Here is a 15,804-nt window from a genome sequence, read left to right as displayed (position 1 = left end):
TAGAAAAGATCTTTGGGAAGACAAATATTCTCAAGAGTGGTGGTGAAATGATTGTGAGTCATGGATCTTCAAAATTTTAAATTTAACCGTTCCTGTCTACACAAAAGGAATAAGATAACAAGCAGTCAGATTTCCCCAAGTAGATAGTCCTAATTGTACATGTCAGAAGACTCTTTTTAACCTTTGGTTGTACTTTTTGTATAGTTGTTCTTTAAAATAATTTAAAAATATTGGGAGACTTGGTATAAGCAGTAAGTCACTATATTGATATGTCTGATTATTTTAAACTAATAATAATAGAACTTCTTTGTGGATTGTTTTGTAGGGCCTGGATGTCTTGGAAATTATGAGAAACATTCATATATTTGTGTCTCGATACCTCTATAATCTCAACAATCAAGTGAGTGAGTTTCAGAAAAAAATTTTTTATTAAAAAAAATTTTTTTTTATATCTTTATTGGAGTATAATTGCTTTACAATGTTGTGTTAGTTTCTGCTATACAACAAAGTGAATCAGCTATATGTATACATATATCCCCATATCCCCTCCTTCTTTAGCCTCCCTCCCACCCTCCCTATCCCACCCCTCTAGGTTGTCACAAAGCATTGAGGTGATCTCCCTGTGCTATGCAGCAGCTTCCCGCTAGCCATCCATTTTACATTTGGTAGTGTATATATGTCAGTGCTACTCTCTCACCTTGTCCCAGCTTCCCCTTCCCCCCACCCCCATGTGCTCAAGTCCATTCTCTACGTCTGTGTCTTTATTCCTGCCGTGCCACTAGGTTCATCAGTACCATTTTTTTAGATTCCATATATGTGCATTAGCATATGGTATTTGTTTTTCTCTTTCTGACTTAACTTCACTCTGTATGACAGACTCTAGGTCCATCCACCTCATTACAAGTAACTCAATTTTGTTCCTTTTTACGGCTGAGTAATATTCCATTGTATATATGTGCCACATCTTCTTTATGTATTCATCTGTCGATGGAGATTTAGGTTGCTTCCATGTCCTGGCTATTGTAAATAGTGCTGCAGTGAACATTGTGGTACATGACTCTTTTTTTTTTTTTTTTTTTTTTTAATTTATTTATTTTATTTATGGCTGTGTTGGGTCTCCGTCTCTGTGCGAGGGCTTCCTCCAGTTGCGGCAAGCGGGGGCCACTCTTCATTGCGGTGCGCGGGCCTCTCGCTATCGCGGCCTCTCTTGTTGCGGAGCACAGGCTCCAGACGCGCAGGCTCAGCAATTGTGGCTCACGGGCCCAGCCGCTCCGCGGCATGTGGGATCGTCCCAGACCAGGGCTCGAACCCGTGTCCCCTGCATTGGCAGGCGGATTCTCAACCACTGCGCCACCAGGGAAGCCCACATGACTCTTTTTGAATTATGGTTTTCTCAGGGTATATGCCCAGTACTGGGATTGCTGGGTCATATGGTAGTTCTATTTTAAAGTTTTTCAGGAACCTCCATACAGTTCTCCATAGTGGCTGTATCAATTTGCATTCCCACCAGCAGTGCAGGAGGGTTCCCTCCCTTTTCTCCACACCCTCTCCAGCATTTATTGTTTGTAGATTTTTTGATGATGGCCATTCTGACCGGTGATGTGATACCTCATTGTGGTTTTGATTAGCATTTCTCTAATGATTAGTGCTGTTGAGCATCTTTTCATGTGTTTGTTGGCAATCTGTATGTCTTGTTTGGAGAAATGTCTATTTAGGTCTTCCGCCCATTTTTGGATTGGGTTGTTTGTTATTTTGATATTGAGCTGCATGAGCTGCTTGTATATTTTGGAGATTAATCCTTTGTCAATTGCTTTGTTTGCAAATATTTTCTCATATTCTGTGGGTTGTCTTTTTGTCTTGTTTATGGTTTCCTTTGCTGTGCAAAAGCTCTTAAGTTTCATTAGGTCCCATTTGTTTGTTTTTGTTTCCATTACTCTAGGAGGTGGGTCAAAAGGATCTTGCGTGATTTATGTCACAGAGTGTTCTGCCTGTGTTTTCCTCTACGAGTTTTATAGTGTCTGGCCTTACATTTAGGTCTTTAATCCATTTTAAGTTTATTTTTGTGTATGGTGTTAGGAAGTGTTCTAATTTCATTCTTTTACATATAGCTGTCCAGTTTTCCCAGCACCACTTATTGAAGAGGCTATCTTTTCTCCATTGTGTATTCTTGCCTCCTTTGTCAAAGATAAGGTGACCATAATGTGCGTGGAAGAAAAATTTTTTTAATGTAGAAAGGCTGAGGGGCAAAGAATTGATTCCCAATACTGCAAGTTAGTAAAATAAAGAAGACAAAAAATAATTGTTTAGAGATTATCTTGTTTATTCCTTTGCTTTGACTGTATTATCTTTTTGAATGACTTTTCAATTATCTTTAATAAAATAAAATTCTAAAATTCTTGGGTTAACTGGTCAGTGTTTGCTATTGATTGTGTTTGTTTCATTACAGATTTTTATTGAGCGAACAAGCAATAATAAACATTTGAACACTATTAACATTCGGCATATTGCTAATTCAATTCGAACACATGGCACAGGAATCATGAATACAACAGTAAGAACCTTCTGGGAGGGGGGTTGTGTGGGTAATAGACCCCTGTTGGTAGTTTGAAATATAGTTTTTTTCATCAAATATTCTGGTAAATATACATTATTGCTTGTTTATATTATACCTTAACCTCCATTTTTCTGTTTGGTATAATTAAAATGTCTGTCACTGAAATTGTGTTAGATGTGATGGAAGCTTTGTAATTCAAAAGGCACTTTAGGGACTTCCCTGGCGGTCCAGTGGTTAAGACTTCACCTTCCAATGCAGGGGGTGTGAGTTTGATCCCTGGTTGGGGAGCTAAGATGCCACATGCCTCGCAGCCAAAAAAACCAAAACATAAAACAGAAGCAGTATTGTAACAAATTCAATAAAGACTTTAAAAATGGTCCACATCAAAAAAAAATCTTAAAAAAAAAAAAAGGCACTTTAGAATGTTTTACCATCTTAAGATCATCATTATAAATAACGTTGGAGATTTGAGGACATCAGCATAAGTATATATCTGGGTGGATTGTTTGATATTCTCTGTAAGTTGCTTCTGAAAGCAAATCATTGATAGTTTATTTAACATCAGTCACGCTCTTTTTTTGGGAAGGCGTTTAGTAGTTATTTGATATCCATAAAAATAGCAATTTGCTGAAAAAATATCTTGAATCTTCTTAGAAATGGGCATTCAGTCACTTGCGACAGTCATTTGAGCTTATATGCTATGTTTCCTTCAATGGAAAAAGAGAAGTCTTTAAATTTACCTGGTTTTCAGGCCACAGTTTCTCCTTGAGGAAAGAAGAACGCAAATGTTTAAATAGTAAAGTGTTATTAAGTGTATTTGGGAGTAAGGGAATAGGGAGAAGTTACATGACTGGCAAGTTACGTAGGGACCATTTTAGTGTAGTGGGGAAGCCATTGAAGTATTTGAGCTGATAAGTAATGTGATTGGAGCTCTGTGTTAGTGGTTATCAATAGAGGAAGGGGACATAGGTAGTCAGAGTTTCAAATTTAAAACAAGGAGTCATCCATGTAGAGATGTCTGAGCCTTTCAGGATGAATAAACTCTGAACCTTTAAGGATCAAACTCTTCTTTGACCTCATCTGTCAAACACTCATTCATGTAACAGATATAATTATGCTCATATTTTATGTGTCTCAGGCACTGTGCTGGGCACTGGGATAAGAAAAACAGACATTTCCTGCTCTCATAATAATTGTACTCTAGCAGGAAAAACCGTTGTTAATCAGTTAACCACACTAATGAATGTAAATTCCTGATGTCTGGTGATGATGAGGTGAGCATAGAAGAAATACGATCAGAGGCTGGCAGTGTTACCCACTATTAAGAATGGAAAGGATATGGGCTTCCCTGGTGGCGCAGTGCTTAAGAATCTGCCTGCCAGTGCAGGAGACACGGGTTCGAGCCCTGGTCCTGGAAGATCCCACATGCCATGGAGCAACTAAGCCCGCGAGCCACAACTGCTGAAGCCCGTGCGCCACAACTAGTGAAGCCCACGCGCCATAGAGCCCATGCTCTGCAACAAGAGAAGCCACCACAATGAGAAGCCTGCACACCACAACGAAGAGTAGCACCCGCTCGCCGCAACTAGAGAGAGCCCGCGCGCCGCAACGAAGACCCAACGCAGTCATAAATGAATGAATGAACGAATAAATAAGTGTATGGAAAAAAAAGAATGGAAAGGGTAAAGAAGAGACTACTTCTAAGACTACTACTGCTGAGGAGATCAAGAAAAAGCAGTGTTTAAGCCACAAGAAAAGTTCTGAGAAAGCACGCCTTTCTATAACTGGGTGATGAAGACTGTTACAAAGCACGTACAGGAGATTAACCAAGATGGCGGAGTAGAAGGACGTGCTCTCACTCCCTCTTGCGAGAGCACCAGAATCACAACTGGCTGCTGGACAATCATCGACAGGAAGAACCTGGACTTCACCAAGGAGGATACCCCACGTCCAAGGACAGAGGAGAAGCCACAGTGAGACGGTAGGAGGGGTGCAATCAGAGTAAAATCAAATCCCGTAACTGCTGGGTGGGTGACTCACAGACTGGCGAACACTTACACCACAGCAGTCCACCCACTGGAGTGAAGCTTCTGAGCCCCACGTCAGGCTTCCCAACCTGGGGGTCCGGCAACGGGAGGAGGAATATATAGAGAATCAGACTTTGAAGCCTAGTGGGAATTGATTGCAGGACTTCGACAGGACTGGGGGAAACAGACCCTACTCTTGGAGGGTGCACATGGAATAGTGTGCACATCGGGTCCCGGGGGAAGGAGCAGTGACCCTGGGGGAGGCTGAACCAGACCTATCTGCTAGTGTTGGAGGGTCTCCTGCAGAGGCGGGGGCTGGCTCTGTTTCACCTTGGGGACAAGGACACTGGCAATGGAGGTTCTGGGAAGTACTCCTTGGCGTGAGCCCTCCCAGAGTCTGCCATTAGCCCGACCAAAGAGCCCAGGTAGGCTCCAGTGTTGGGTTGCCTCAGGCAAAACAACCAACAGGGAGGGAACCCAGCCCTACCCATCAACAGTCAAGTGGATTAAAGTTTTAGGGAGCTCTGACCACCACAGCAACAGTCAGCTCTACCCACCACCAGAGCCTCCCATCAAGCCCCTTAGATAGCCTCAACCACCAGAGGGCAGATGGCAGAAGCAAGAAAAACTGCAATCCTGCAGCCTGTGGAACAAAAACCACATTTACAGAAAGATAGACAAGATGAAAAGGCAGAGGGCTATATACCAGATGAAGGAACAAGAAAAAACCCCAGAAAAACAACTAAATGAAGTGGAGGTAGGCAACCTTCCAGAAAAAGAATTCAGAATAATGATAGTGAAGATGATCCAGGACCTCAGAATAAGAATGGAGGCAAAGATCGAGAAGATGCAACAAATGATTAACAAAGACCTAGAAGAATTAAAGAACAAACAAACAGACATGACCAATACAATAACTGAAATGAAAACTACACCAGAAGGAATCAATAGCAGAATAACTGAGGCAGAAGAACGGATAAGTGACCTGGAAGACAGAATGGTGGAATTCACTGCTGCGGAACAGACTAAAGAAAAAAGAATGAAAAGAAATGAAGACAGCCTAAGAGACCTCTGGGACAACATTAAACGCAACAACATTCGCATTATAGGGGTCCCAGAAGGAGAAGAGAGAGAGAAAGGACCAGAGAAAATATTTGAAGAGATTATAGTCGAAAACTTCCCTAACATGGGAAAGGAAATAGCCACCCAAGTCCAGGAAGCGCAGAGAGTCCCATACAGGATAAACCCAAGGAGAAACATGCCGAGACACATAGTAATCAAAGTGGCAAAAATTAAAGACAAAGAAAAATTATTGAAAGCAGCAAGGGAAAAATGACAACATACAAGGGAACTCATAAGGTTAACAGCTGATTTCTCAGCAGAAACTCTACAAGCCAGAAGGGAGTGGCATGATATACTTAAAGTGATGAAAGGGAAGAACCTACAACCAAGATTACTCTACCCGGCAAGGATCTCATTTAGATTTGATGGAGAAATCAAAAGCTTTACAGACAAGCAAAAGCTAAGAGAATTCAGCACCACCAAACCAGCTCTACAACAAATGCTAAAGGAACTTCTCTAAGTGGGAAACACAAGAGAAGAAGAGGACCTACAAAAACAAACCGAAAACAATTAAGAAAATGGTAATAAGAACATACATATCGATAATTACCTTAAACGTGAATGGATTAAATGCTCCAACCAAAAGACACAGGCTTGCTGAATGGATACAAAAACAAGACCCATATATATGCTGTCTACAAGAGACCCACTTTAGACCTAGGGACACATACAGACTGAAAGTGAGGGGATGGAAAAAGATATTCCATGCAAATGGAAATCAAAAGAAAGCTGGAGTAGCTATACTCATATCAGATAAAATAGACTTTAGAATAAAGAATGTTACGAGAGACAAGGAAGGATACTACATAATGATCAAGGGATCAATCCAAGGAGAAGATATAACAATTATAAATATATATGCACCCAACATAGGAGCACCTCAATACATAAGGCAACTGCTAACAGCTATAAAAGAGGAAATTGACAGTAACACAATAATAGTGGGGGACTTTAATACCTCACTTACACCAATGGACAGATCATCCAAAATGAAAATAAATAAGGAAACAGAAGCTTTAAATGACACAATAGACCAGATAGATTATTTGATATTTATAGGACATTCCATCCAAAAACAGCAGATTACACGTTCTTCTCAAGTGCGCACGGAACATTCTCCAGGATAGATCACATCTTGGGTCACAAATCAAGCCTCAGTAAATTTAAGAAAATTGAAATCATATCAAGCATCTTTTCTGACCACAACGCTATGAGATTAGAAATGAATTACAGGGGAAAAAACGTAAAAAACACAAACACATGGAGGCTAAACAATACGTTACTAAATAACCAAGAGATCATTGAAGAAATCAAAGAGGAAATCAAAAAATACCTAGAGACAAATGACAATGAAAACACGATGACCCAAAACCTATGGGATGCAGCAAAAGCAGTTCTAAGAGGGAAGTTTATAGCTATACAAGCCTACCTAAAGAAACAAGAAAAATCTCAAGTAAACAATCTAACCTTACACCTAAAGAAACTAGAGAAAGAAGAACAAACAAAACCCAAAGTTAGCAGAAGGAAAGAAATCATAAAGATCAGAGCAGAAATAAATGAAATAGAAACAAAAAAAGCGCATACATATGCAAAAATATATTAGTAATATTTGAGGGTGGTGGGGATGGAAATTAGTACAAGGCTTTCATCTATAGGTCAAAATTAATCTTGTTATTTTGACTTTAATCTCAGCTCCAAGCCTACTTTTTCAGTGTTTTCTGAGTCTAGGTCAGGACCTTTTAACCCATTCTCAGAACACCTACACTTCTCATTTTAGAAATTATTGCAGTGAGCTATAATAGTTTATTTAACATATACTTGTCTTAAAATGCCTGTCCTGCTAGAATATACACTTCATGATGATGACCATGTCTAGCAGGCACATTGCCTTGCACATAAGAGGTGCTCAAAATATTTATGGATAAATAATTGAATGTTTACTCTCTTCCTTCAGGAGAGGTCAAAGAGCACCATGTTTCTTACTTTAGTATCATTTTAGACATGTAGATTAGTAATAAGTAATCTTATGAATGGTGGAACATAGAAACTTCTGAGTGTGGTTTATGACTTGAAAACTAGAGTGTCAAATCTGGTTTATGATTCTTACTATAGCTCTTAGTCTTATTATGAAAGTATTTTCCATTATTTAGATTTCTTTTTTCCTTTTGTATCATAAAAATATTTAAGGGGAGCTTTTAGAAAGCTCTGTAAACTTGGGCAAAAAAAACTTCATTTATTTAAATATTTCAGGTCCAACATGAATTAGACTTTATAAATAGACTATTTTATTCAGTAATATTGATTTGAAATTAATTTTCATAACTTTCTCCAATTTTTGAAATTTTAATTTTATAGGTTAATTTCACCTACCAGTTTTTGAAAAAGAAGTTCTATATATTTAGCCAATTTATGTATGATGAACATATCAAATCCAGATTGATTAAAGATATTCGGTTTTTCAGGGAAATCAAGGACCAAAATGATCATAAGGTATTTTTACATATTCTTTTTAAGGTAGTTTGATTCAACTGTTGAGTATGTAAGCTAACCTTATATTACTGTGCTTTGCTTTATTGTGCTTCTCAGATACTGCCTTTCTTACAAATTGGTTTGTGGCAAACCTGTGTTTTCAGATGATGGTTAGCATTTTTTAGTAATAAAGTATTTTTAAATTAAGGCATGTACCTTTTTTTTACACATAATGGTATTGCACACTTAATAGACTGCAGTGCAGTGTAAGCATAATTTTTATATGCACTGGGAAACCAAAAAATTCATGTTACTTTATTGCGATATTTGCTTCATTGTGGTGGCCTTGAACCAAACCTGCAATATCTCCAAGGTTTGCCTGTATGGCAAATGTTTATGCTAAATTCATTATGAGTTACTCTCTTGGGGTGTTTTTTTCTTTATTATTTTTCACATAATGTCTCCTTGATTTGGCTTCCTATTTTCTATATTTTCCCTTGCAATTTCTGACTCTTTGCATTCACTGTAAACAAAAGTGTAAGGAAAAATTAAATGATCAATGTAGTCAGGTGTTACCTTTCTTTGTTTTAAAATAATACACAAGCAGAACATACTCATTTTGAAACATTTAGGCAATATAGAGTGCATAAACTAAATATCCTCCCTCATTTCTCTTTCCTTCCAGTTTCATTTTCTGGAGGCAGTTGCTATTAACAGTGTCATGTGATGCCCTCCAGATGTCTGTGTGATAAATATGTATTTGTGCATTACAAATAATTGCTTTTTTTTTCTTAACAAAAATGGACTAAAACTAAACATACTGTTTTGCAGTGTGCTTATCACATGTCAGTACTTATAGGTCTACCTCATTCTTTTAAAGAGTTGATAGTAAAGATGTATACCGTAACTCCTTTAACCTTCTCCTACTGAGTGGATATTTAGTTTTTTCTGATTTTTCTGTGTTACAAACGGTGCTACACATAACATCTTTGCACATTTATCTGTGTGTTCAAATATTTTTGAAGGACAAATTCCTTGAAGAGGAAAAGGGCAAAGAATATGAGTATTTAAAATTCTGATACATATTGCCAAGTACTCTAAAAATACTGTACCAACTGACAGTCCCATCTATAATTTATAAGAATGTCGTTTTCCCTTCACCCTCAGGGCTAAGTTTTCCCATAGTGAAATGAAGAATTGCAAGTGGTAACAGTACAGAGGCATATAGCCATGTGGATGGAGAACCAACAGGCTTAGATGGATCTTACGTTTGATTTGCCACATCCAGAACTATCTTAAGCATCACCTAGTTCCAGCCCTTTTATACACTAGTTGTTAGTTCTTTTCAGTGTCAGAGCAGCAAAATATTACTTTCTGGTGAAATAATTATTAAAATTACAGATTACAGTTATCAGTACAAAATTATATTCACTCTCATCTTTATTGGAACAGAAGTTACAAGTGTTTAGAGAAATAAATAATAAAACTGTTGTTGGATAAGTATTGTTTCCATTTTTTATTAATATAAAATGAGTAATTTTCGAAATCTTTTAATTAGCTAAGACTTGAAAAACTGTAAGTCCCTGATACTTCTCAGACCATGGAAACTTAGTCACACATTTCTGAACGAATGTTTCTAGGAGGAGTTGATTTCTTTTATCTATCTGACAGAGTAGTTGGGTCTAGGGAGACAACTAATGGTGGTGGAAAACCTAAATTTGGTGGCATTAATAATTATTCTCCTTATTTAGTTTATATTGACCTTGAATGTTGGTAGTTTTTGTGCTATAAATTTTTTGTCATTAGAGTTCAGTGACTTTTTTTTAAGCACAATGGAAATACAAAATTAGAAAGGACAGTGGTATTGTCATGGTAGGCATTTTATGTTTTAGGGGTCTTTGTTAATAATGGTAGTCTTCATATTATCTCCCTAGTATCCTTTTGAAAGAGCAGAAAAATTCAATCGAGGCATCAGAAAACTTGGAATAACCCCAGAGGGACAAAGCTACCTTGATCAGTTCAGGCAACTCATCAGCCAGATTGGTAAGTTATTGTAAAAGTGTTGGGAAATAAAGTACAAATCCCAAGAATCTATCTCATATATTAAGTATCTCATACGAATAAACTTAATATGTGAGTGCCCGAGTTCAGCTTTATTTCACTAATAATTTCCTTTTCTTACCAAAAGTTTTTCAGGTATGATTAGACTGTTGGTGCATAATAATAATTGAGAGATTGTAATTTAAATAAATGAAATATTTATAAATAAAATAATATAAATAACTTTTTGTGGATAAGCTCTTCAGTTAAATTAAAAATATAATAACCTACTCATCTCAAAGGCCATACTCATGGTAAATAGTCAACTGGTAACTATTGGGTACCTACTCTGTTCAAGGCAGTGTTTTAGACTTTTAAAAGTTAAGCCTAAATGCAAATGTGTGAAATGTTTATGTGAAGTTAACTAATAATTTTTCTGTGCTACATCATTTCATATTTATATATAATTTCTTGAGTTGCCCTTCTGCTTACAAGTAGAACTTGGCTTCTGAAATGTGTAATACTATATTTAAAAACAAGAACTGCATTTAAAAATAATCCTAGATTAAAAAAACTTTATGCTTACTTGAGCTTGTCACATATATTATCTCTATTAATATCTGCACAGTAACCCTTGAGATAGGCATGTAGTCATGTTTTTAAAGATGAAAAAAGAGAAACTCAAGAGAGAGAAGTGGCGTTGCTGGGACTTTTTTGGCTCCAAGTTCAAAGGTGTTTTGTATTCTTCACAGTTGCAGACACCAAGCAGTTAGTAAATTCTTATTGACTATAATTTGGTAAAATTGTGGCTCCTGAGATTCATTCATTCATTTATCAAACATTTATAAAGGCTCTGTTATACCAGATATTTTTCTAGATGCTGAGAATACAAATAGCCTTTGTTCTAAGGGGCTTTAAGTTTACTAGTGGGAAGGGTATTATAAGCATTTAGTTAGGTAGTAAAGTCAGTGAGCACTAGCTTAAGTTTTATAAATTAATTGGTTTACATATTAGGCCTTTCTATTTTGTATTAGTACAAGAACTTAGAGAATTTTACCTTAGTAAATTTTTAATTTTAAACAATTTAATAATAAGGTATTTTCAAATAAGTACTTTTTTATTCATAGTGATATTTGATGACATATTAGATTGTAAACTTTTGGAGCAGTAGTTTTTAACCCTTTTTGAGAATCTGATGAAAGCTCTGGATTGATTTTTGTTTTTCCCAGAACAATGCCCGTATGCACGTTCACATACAGTTCTGCATATAATACACTGGAGTTCAGGTGCTCAAAGTCAGAGTCCGTGGGCCTCAGATTAAGAGCTGTTTCTCTGGAGCAGTGTTGCTTAAAACTTCACTTAATTCATATACCAGTATCTGAGTTTTTTCCCCCATGTGAATACTGCCTGTAGTAGTATTTATTTCATGTCTTTATATTTTTTAAAAGCATAATTTTGTACTATGAAATTATCATTAAATCATGAGCTTAGTATGCTAGTCATTTTCCCCCAATACACATCAAAATACACATTTTCCCCCAATACACAAAAAATAACGACACCTCTGTTGCCACTAGCATGTATTCCGCAGTTGGCGCATATTATCCTTTTTACTTTGTTCCAGCATTTTATTCTTTATTCTCTTCTTAGGAAATATAAATTCTTTACCTCTGCCTATAAAAAATTGTAATGTGCTTTTGAGTCTCTTCAGTCTCTTGAGAAAAGGAGTAAGGAATCTCAGAGCCGGGAGCAAAGTGAGAAGTCCTTTTGTCTAAGTCCTTCTTTGCCTGCTGAAATAATTAACAACCATTAACATTTATTGGGCATTTATTTACTATGTGCCAAGGTTGTTCTGAGTGCTTTATATGTTCTAATGCATGTAAAACTCAACAGTGTTATGAAGTAAATGTTATTTCCATTCATTCATTCCACAGGTTTATTGAGGACAACACAATGTTCCTAGGTGCTGGTGATACCTATGACAATAAAAGTCTTTGCCCCTTTAGAGCTTAATTTAACAGATGTGGAGACTAAGACACAAAGTTTATAACTTGACCTAGGTTTTATAGCTAAAAAGTACAGAGTCCATATTTGAACCCAACTAGTCTGGCTTCAGAGGTTTGCTTTTAACTGCTACTCTCTGTTTGCTTCTCACTAGCACATTTGATCAGCCAGATACCAGTTTGACAATTTGGAGGAAAACAATCACACTAGATACTTGATTTGTCTAAGATGCATAAAGAAACATTTTAACATCATCTCTCATATTGAGATAAGCCTTAAAATAGATTCAGTAATACTACTTGAGGGTTTTAAAAGGTATCAGATGAGATTATGTATATAAAGTACATATTACTGTAATATATGGTTGTGAAATATTAACAGCTTCTTACCTTTTTGTCTATTCTTTCTCCCAAGTAATTTCATTTCATTTGAGTAGGAAATGTTGGCTCTAGGGATAGAGCAGTGAAGAAAACAAAAGCTGTATCATGGATCTTGCATTCTAGTGGGATGAGACACAAAGAGATACGTAATTTATCAATGATAGGTGCTGAGTAAGGAGATGTAGTGGGGCTGGGCAGTGCTATTTAGTGATATTCAGGGAAAGCGCTAAGGAGGTGACATATGGGCAGGAACCTAAATAACATGGAGGAATAAGCCATGTGCATGCATAGCTAGGAAAAGAGTATACCAGAAAGAGGCGACAGTAAATGTAAAATCCCTGAGTCTGCTGGGCATTTTTGGGAAATAGTCAGGGGCTGGAATGGAGTTAGTGAAGACCTGAATGGTAGGGCATGGTATCAGAACAGCAGCAAGGGGCAAGATCATACAAGGCTGTGATGACCATGTTAGGAATTTGGATTTTATTCTGAGATGGAAAGCTATTGTAGAGTTTTCAGAAAAGGAATGAAATGCTCCAACTTAGTTTTAAAAGAACCACCAGCCGCTATGTGAAGGAAACATTGTAAGGGGTGGGACGCTAAAGGTGGAAGTAGAGAGATCAGGAGGCCATTGCATAGTGCATTTCTAGGCAGGAGATGGTGGTTTGGAATAGGGTGATAGCTGTGAAGGTGGTGAAAACTGGTTGGATTCTGGCTACATTTTGAAGGTAGAGCCAACATAATTTGCCCATTGATTAGATATAAAGTGTGAGAGAAAGGAAGGAGTCAGGGATGACTTCAGCGCATTTGGCCTGAGCTACTGGAAGGATAGAATTGTCAGTTTCTAAGGTAGAAAATATAATTGGGGGTGAAGATCTTGAGTTTGAGTTGAACTTACTAAATTAAAATTTCTCTTAGACATGTAGGTGTAGGCATTGGATAAAAAAGCCTAGAGGAGTAGCCCAGGTTGGAGATACTAGTTTGGGAGGCATCAGATAAGGATTTCTGAATATCACTTCCAGCTCTGTGTGTGTATGAGAGTGAGAGAGAGACACAGACACATACTTAATGTGAGTGAAGAAATTATTGATCTAGTAATATATTAAAGTTTGATTTTTTTAAAATGTAGTCAGCATTTAATGACTTTACAAGTGAAAGTTACATTTATTTTAAAAATAATATAGATGTATATATGTACATTTATATTTTAAGTGCACAAATATGTAAGTTTTATTTTTATGGAGCAAAAACTGAAGTGTAAAATACAGCAAAATCTCTTGCTACTTAGGAGTGGAAACCTTGTAATTGCTATAAATAACTGTATTCCTGATTATTAGAACTTAGTTATTTGTATAAACATCTGACTTGTTTTGTGTGTGGTTTTTAAGGTAATGCTATGGGCTATGTACGGATGATAAGATCTGGTGGCCTTCATTGTAGCAGCAATGCCATTAGGTATGGATGCAAACATATTTTTGCCTTGTTTATGCCATTTAGAAATTTTGTCATTAAATCTATGTTTTTTATAAGTAATATTGTAGAGAGGGTTTTTTTCTTTTTTTGTTGATATATTTTGAGATCAAATATGGAAGAAAATCATTAATTGTACTAGTTAAATTTTTTCTCAAATTTTAAGACTACAGCAGACCGTTGAAAAGCTTTATTTCTCTTAAAGTTATAGTTAATTTCTTTTATTGGTACAGTTTGTGAATGGTTCTATAGATTACATGATTTTTAAGGATAACTTGATTATTCATATATCTAAAATTCAATTATGGAACTAAAGTGATATTAATAATATAACTGAAATGCAAAATTCTTTCCAAAGATACAGTTGAAAAATTTAGAGTCTTCCAGTACTGCTTTCATATCTGTGTCAATTGCACATATTTAACTTAATAAATTCCTTCCCAAATTCTTATGTAGATTTGTACCTGATCTTGAAGATATTGTAAATTTTGAAGAACTAGTAAAAGAAGAAGGTCTTGCAGAAGAAACATTAAAAGCAGCTAGGTAATCTAATTTTGGAATAATTTAAATTTGGAGATTTAAAAAGTATATGTTCATTTAAATGCTAAAGACAAGGCTAGAGGGTAATATATAAACTTATATGTCAGTGTTTTTACTATGCAAGTTATGGTCTCAATTTATGAAATATAATGTTTTCAGGACTACAGTATTCTGATGTCTTTCCAACTTCCCTAAAAGGGATCTTCTAGACCATGGTCTCTAATACATGTGACTGTTGAACACCTGACATGTCTAGTCCGAATTGAAATGTGCTAAAGTGTAAAGTTCATAACTGATTTTGAGGATTTAGTGTTTAAAAAAGAATGCCAAATATCTCATTAATAAAACTAATTTCACTTATTTCTTTGTACTCTTTTAAAATACTTCTATTTGCCAACACATTTCTAGAATACTAGTCCTTCCTTTCATGTAATCTAGAGCAGCAGTGTCCAGTACAGTAGTCACAACCACATGTAGCTGTTGAATACTGGAAATAGGGCTAATGGGACTAGGGAACTGAATTAAAATTTTTATTTCATTTAAATTTAAACCGCTAATGACTATCTTATTGGACAGTGCAGATCTACAGACTTGAGTAAATAGTGATTTTGGAAAACAATTTAAAACTTGAGAGAGGCATGCAGAATTGTTAAGAAAGTCTTTAGAAAACTAAGTTATATTATTAATAATTGTAACACTTATTGAGTCAGGCATGAAGGGGCACCCCTGGGCAAAGTGGAGACAATTTGAATATCAAAAAGAATAATGGTAGAAATTGCTTACAATACATTGAATTAAAAAAGAAACCGTGAGTATAGTGATAATAAGAAAAGTTGGAGAAGCAGAGGGAAAGTTCCTTTTTACAGTGCTAGCCAGCTAGTAAATATAGAAGGGATGAGAAAATTTAGGGAAAAAAACAGTTTTGCAACCATCCCTGTAATACTTGAAATGAGACAAATCGTCAAAACATTGGGTTCTCAAACATTTTTGGAGAACAGAGTATTCATTCACTATGAAAAAATTATCTCAGAAATTGATTATTAAACACAAAGGGAAAAAAACATCTTTGCAATGGAGAGACTGATGTATTCCACCTTAACCAAGTGGTCAAACTTAGCATCACCAGTAACAGGACATGCTGACATTATAGGGCCCCCTGATGCAATGTAATGGCAAGTACCTATTTTGTAGTCTCGCCCAA

The 15,804-nt window shown here is 36.3% G+C and overlaps 1 protein-coding gene and 1 long non-coding RNA gene across 12 annotated transcripts in view; one reads left to right on the top strand and one right to left on the bottom strand.

Moving 5' to 3' along the window:
• The window catches only part of LOC309640631, a 317,179-nt gene extending 310,475 nt beyond the window's left edge, over positions 1 to 6,704 (bottom strand). Inside the window, exon 1 of the long non-coding RNA XR_014252322.1 lies at positions 4,371 to 6,704. This is a non-coding gene — a long non-coding RNA (uncharacterized lncRNA). The remainder of the gene's footprint in view (positions 1 to 4,370) is intronic.
• The window catches only part of WASHC4 (WASH complex subunit 4), a 70,726-nt gene that overhangs the window by 32,320 nt on the left and 22,602 nt on the right, over positions 1 to 15,804 (top strand). For all 11 annotated transcript variants that reach the window (XR_014252272.1, XR_014252273.1, XR_014252274.1 and 8 more), the window contains 6 exons: positions 326 to 400; positions 2,447 to 2,551; positions 8,059 to 8,193; positions 10,107 to 10,215; positions 13,982 to 14,048; positions 14,520 to 14,606. Coding sequence is in view for 7 of the 11 variants with exons in the window: in XM_082419338.1 (XP_082275464.1) it covers positions 326 to 400; positions 2,447 to 2,551; positions 8,059 to 8,193; positions 10,107 to 10,215; positions 13,982 to 14,048; positions 14,520 to 14,606 (578 nt within the window). In the remaining 4 variants the exon portion in view is untranslated. The remainder of the gene's footprint in view (positions 1 to 325; positions 401 to 2,446; positions 2,552 to 8,058; positions 8,194 to 10,106; positions 10,216 to 13,981; positions 14,049 to 14,519; positions 14,607 to 15,804) is intronic.

The sequence above is a fragment of the Balaenoptera physalus genome (assembly GCF_965194825.1).
Source record: "Balaenoptera physalus genome assembly, chromosome: 13".
Classification (NCBI taxonomy): domain Eukaryota; kingdom Metazoa; phylum Chordata; class Mammalia; order Artiodactyla; family Balaenopteridae; genus Balaenoptera; species Balaenoptera physalus.
The sequence above is the reverse complement of the archived record's forward strand: the minus strand, read 5'-3'. Positions and strand labels throughout refer to the sequence as shown.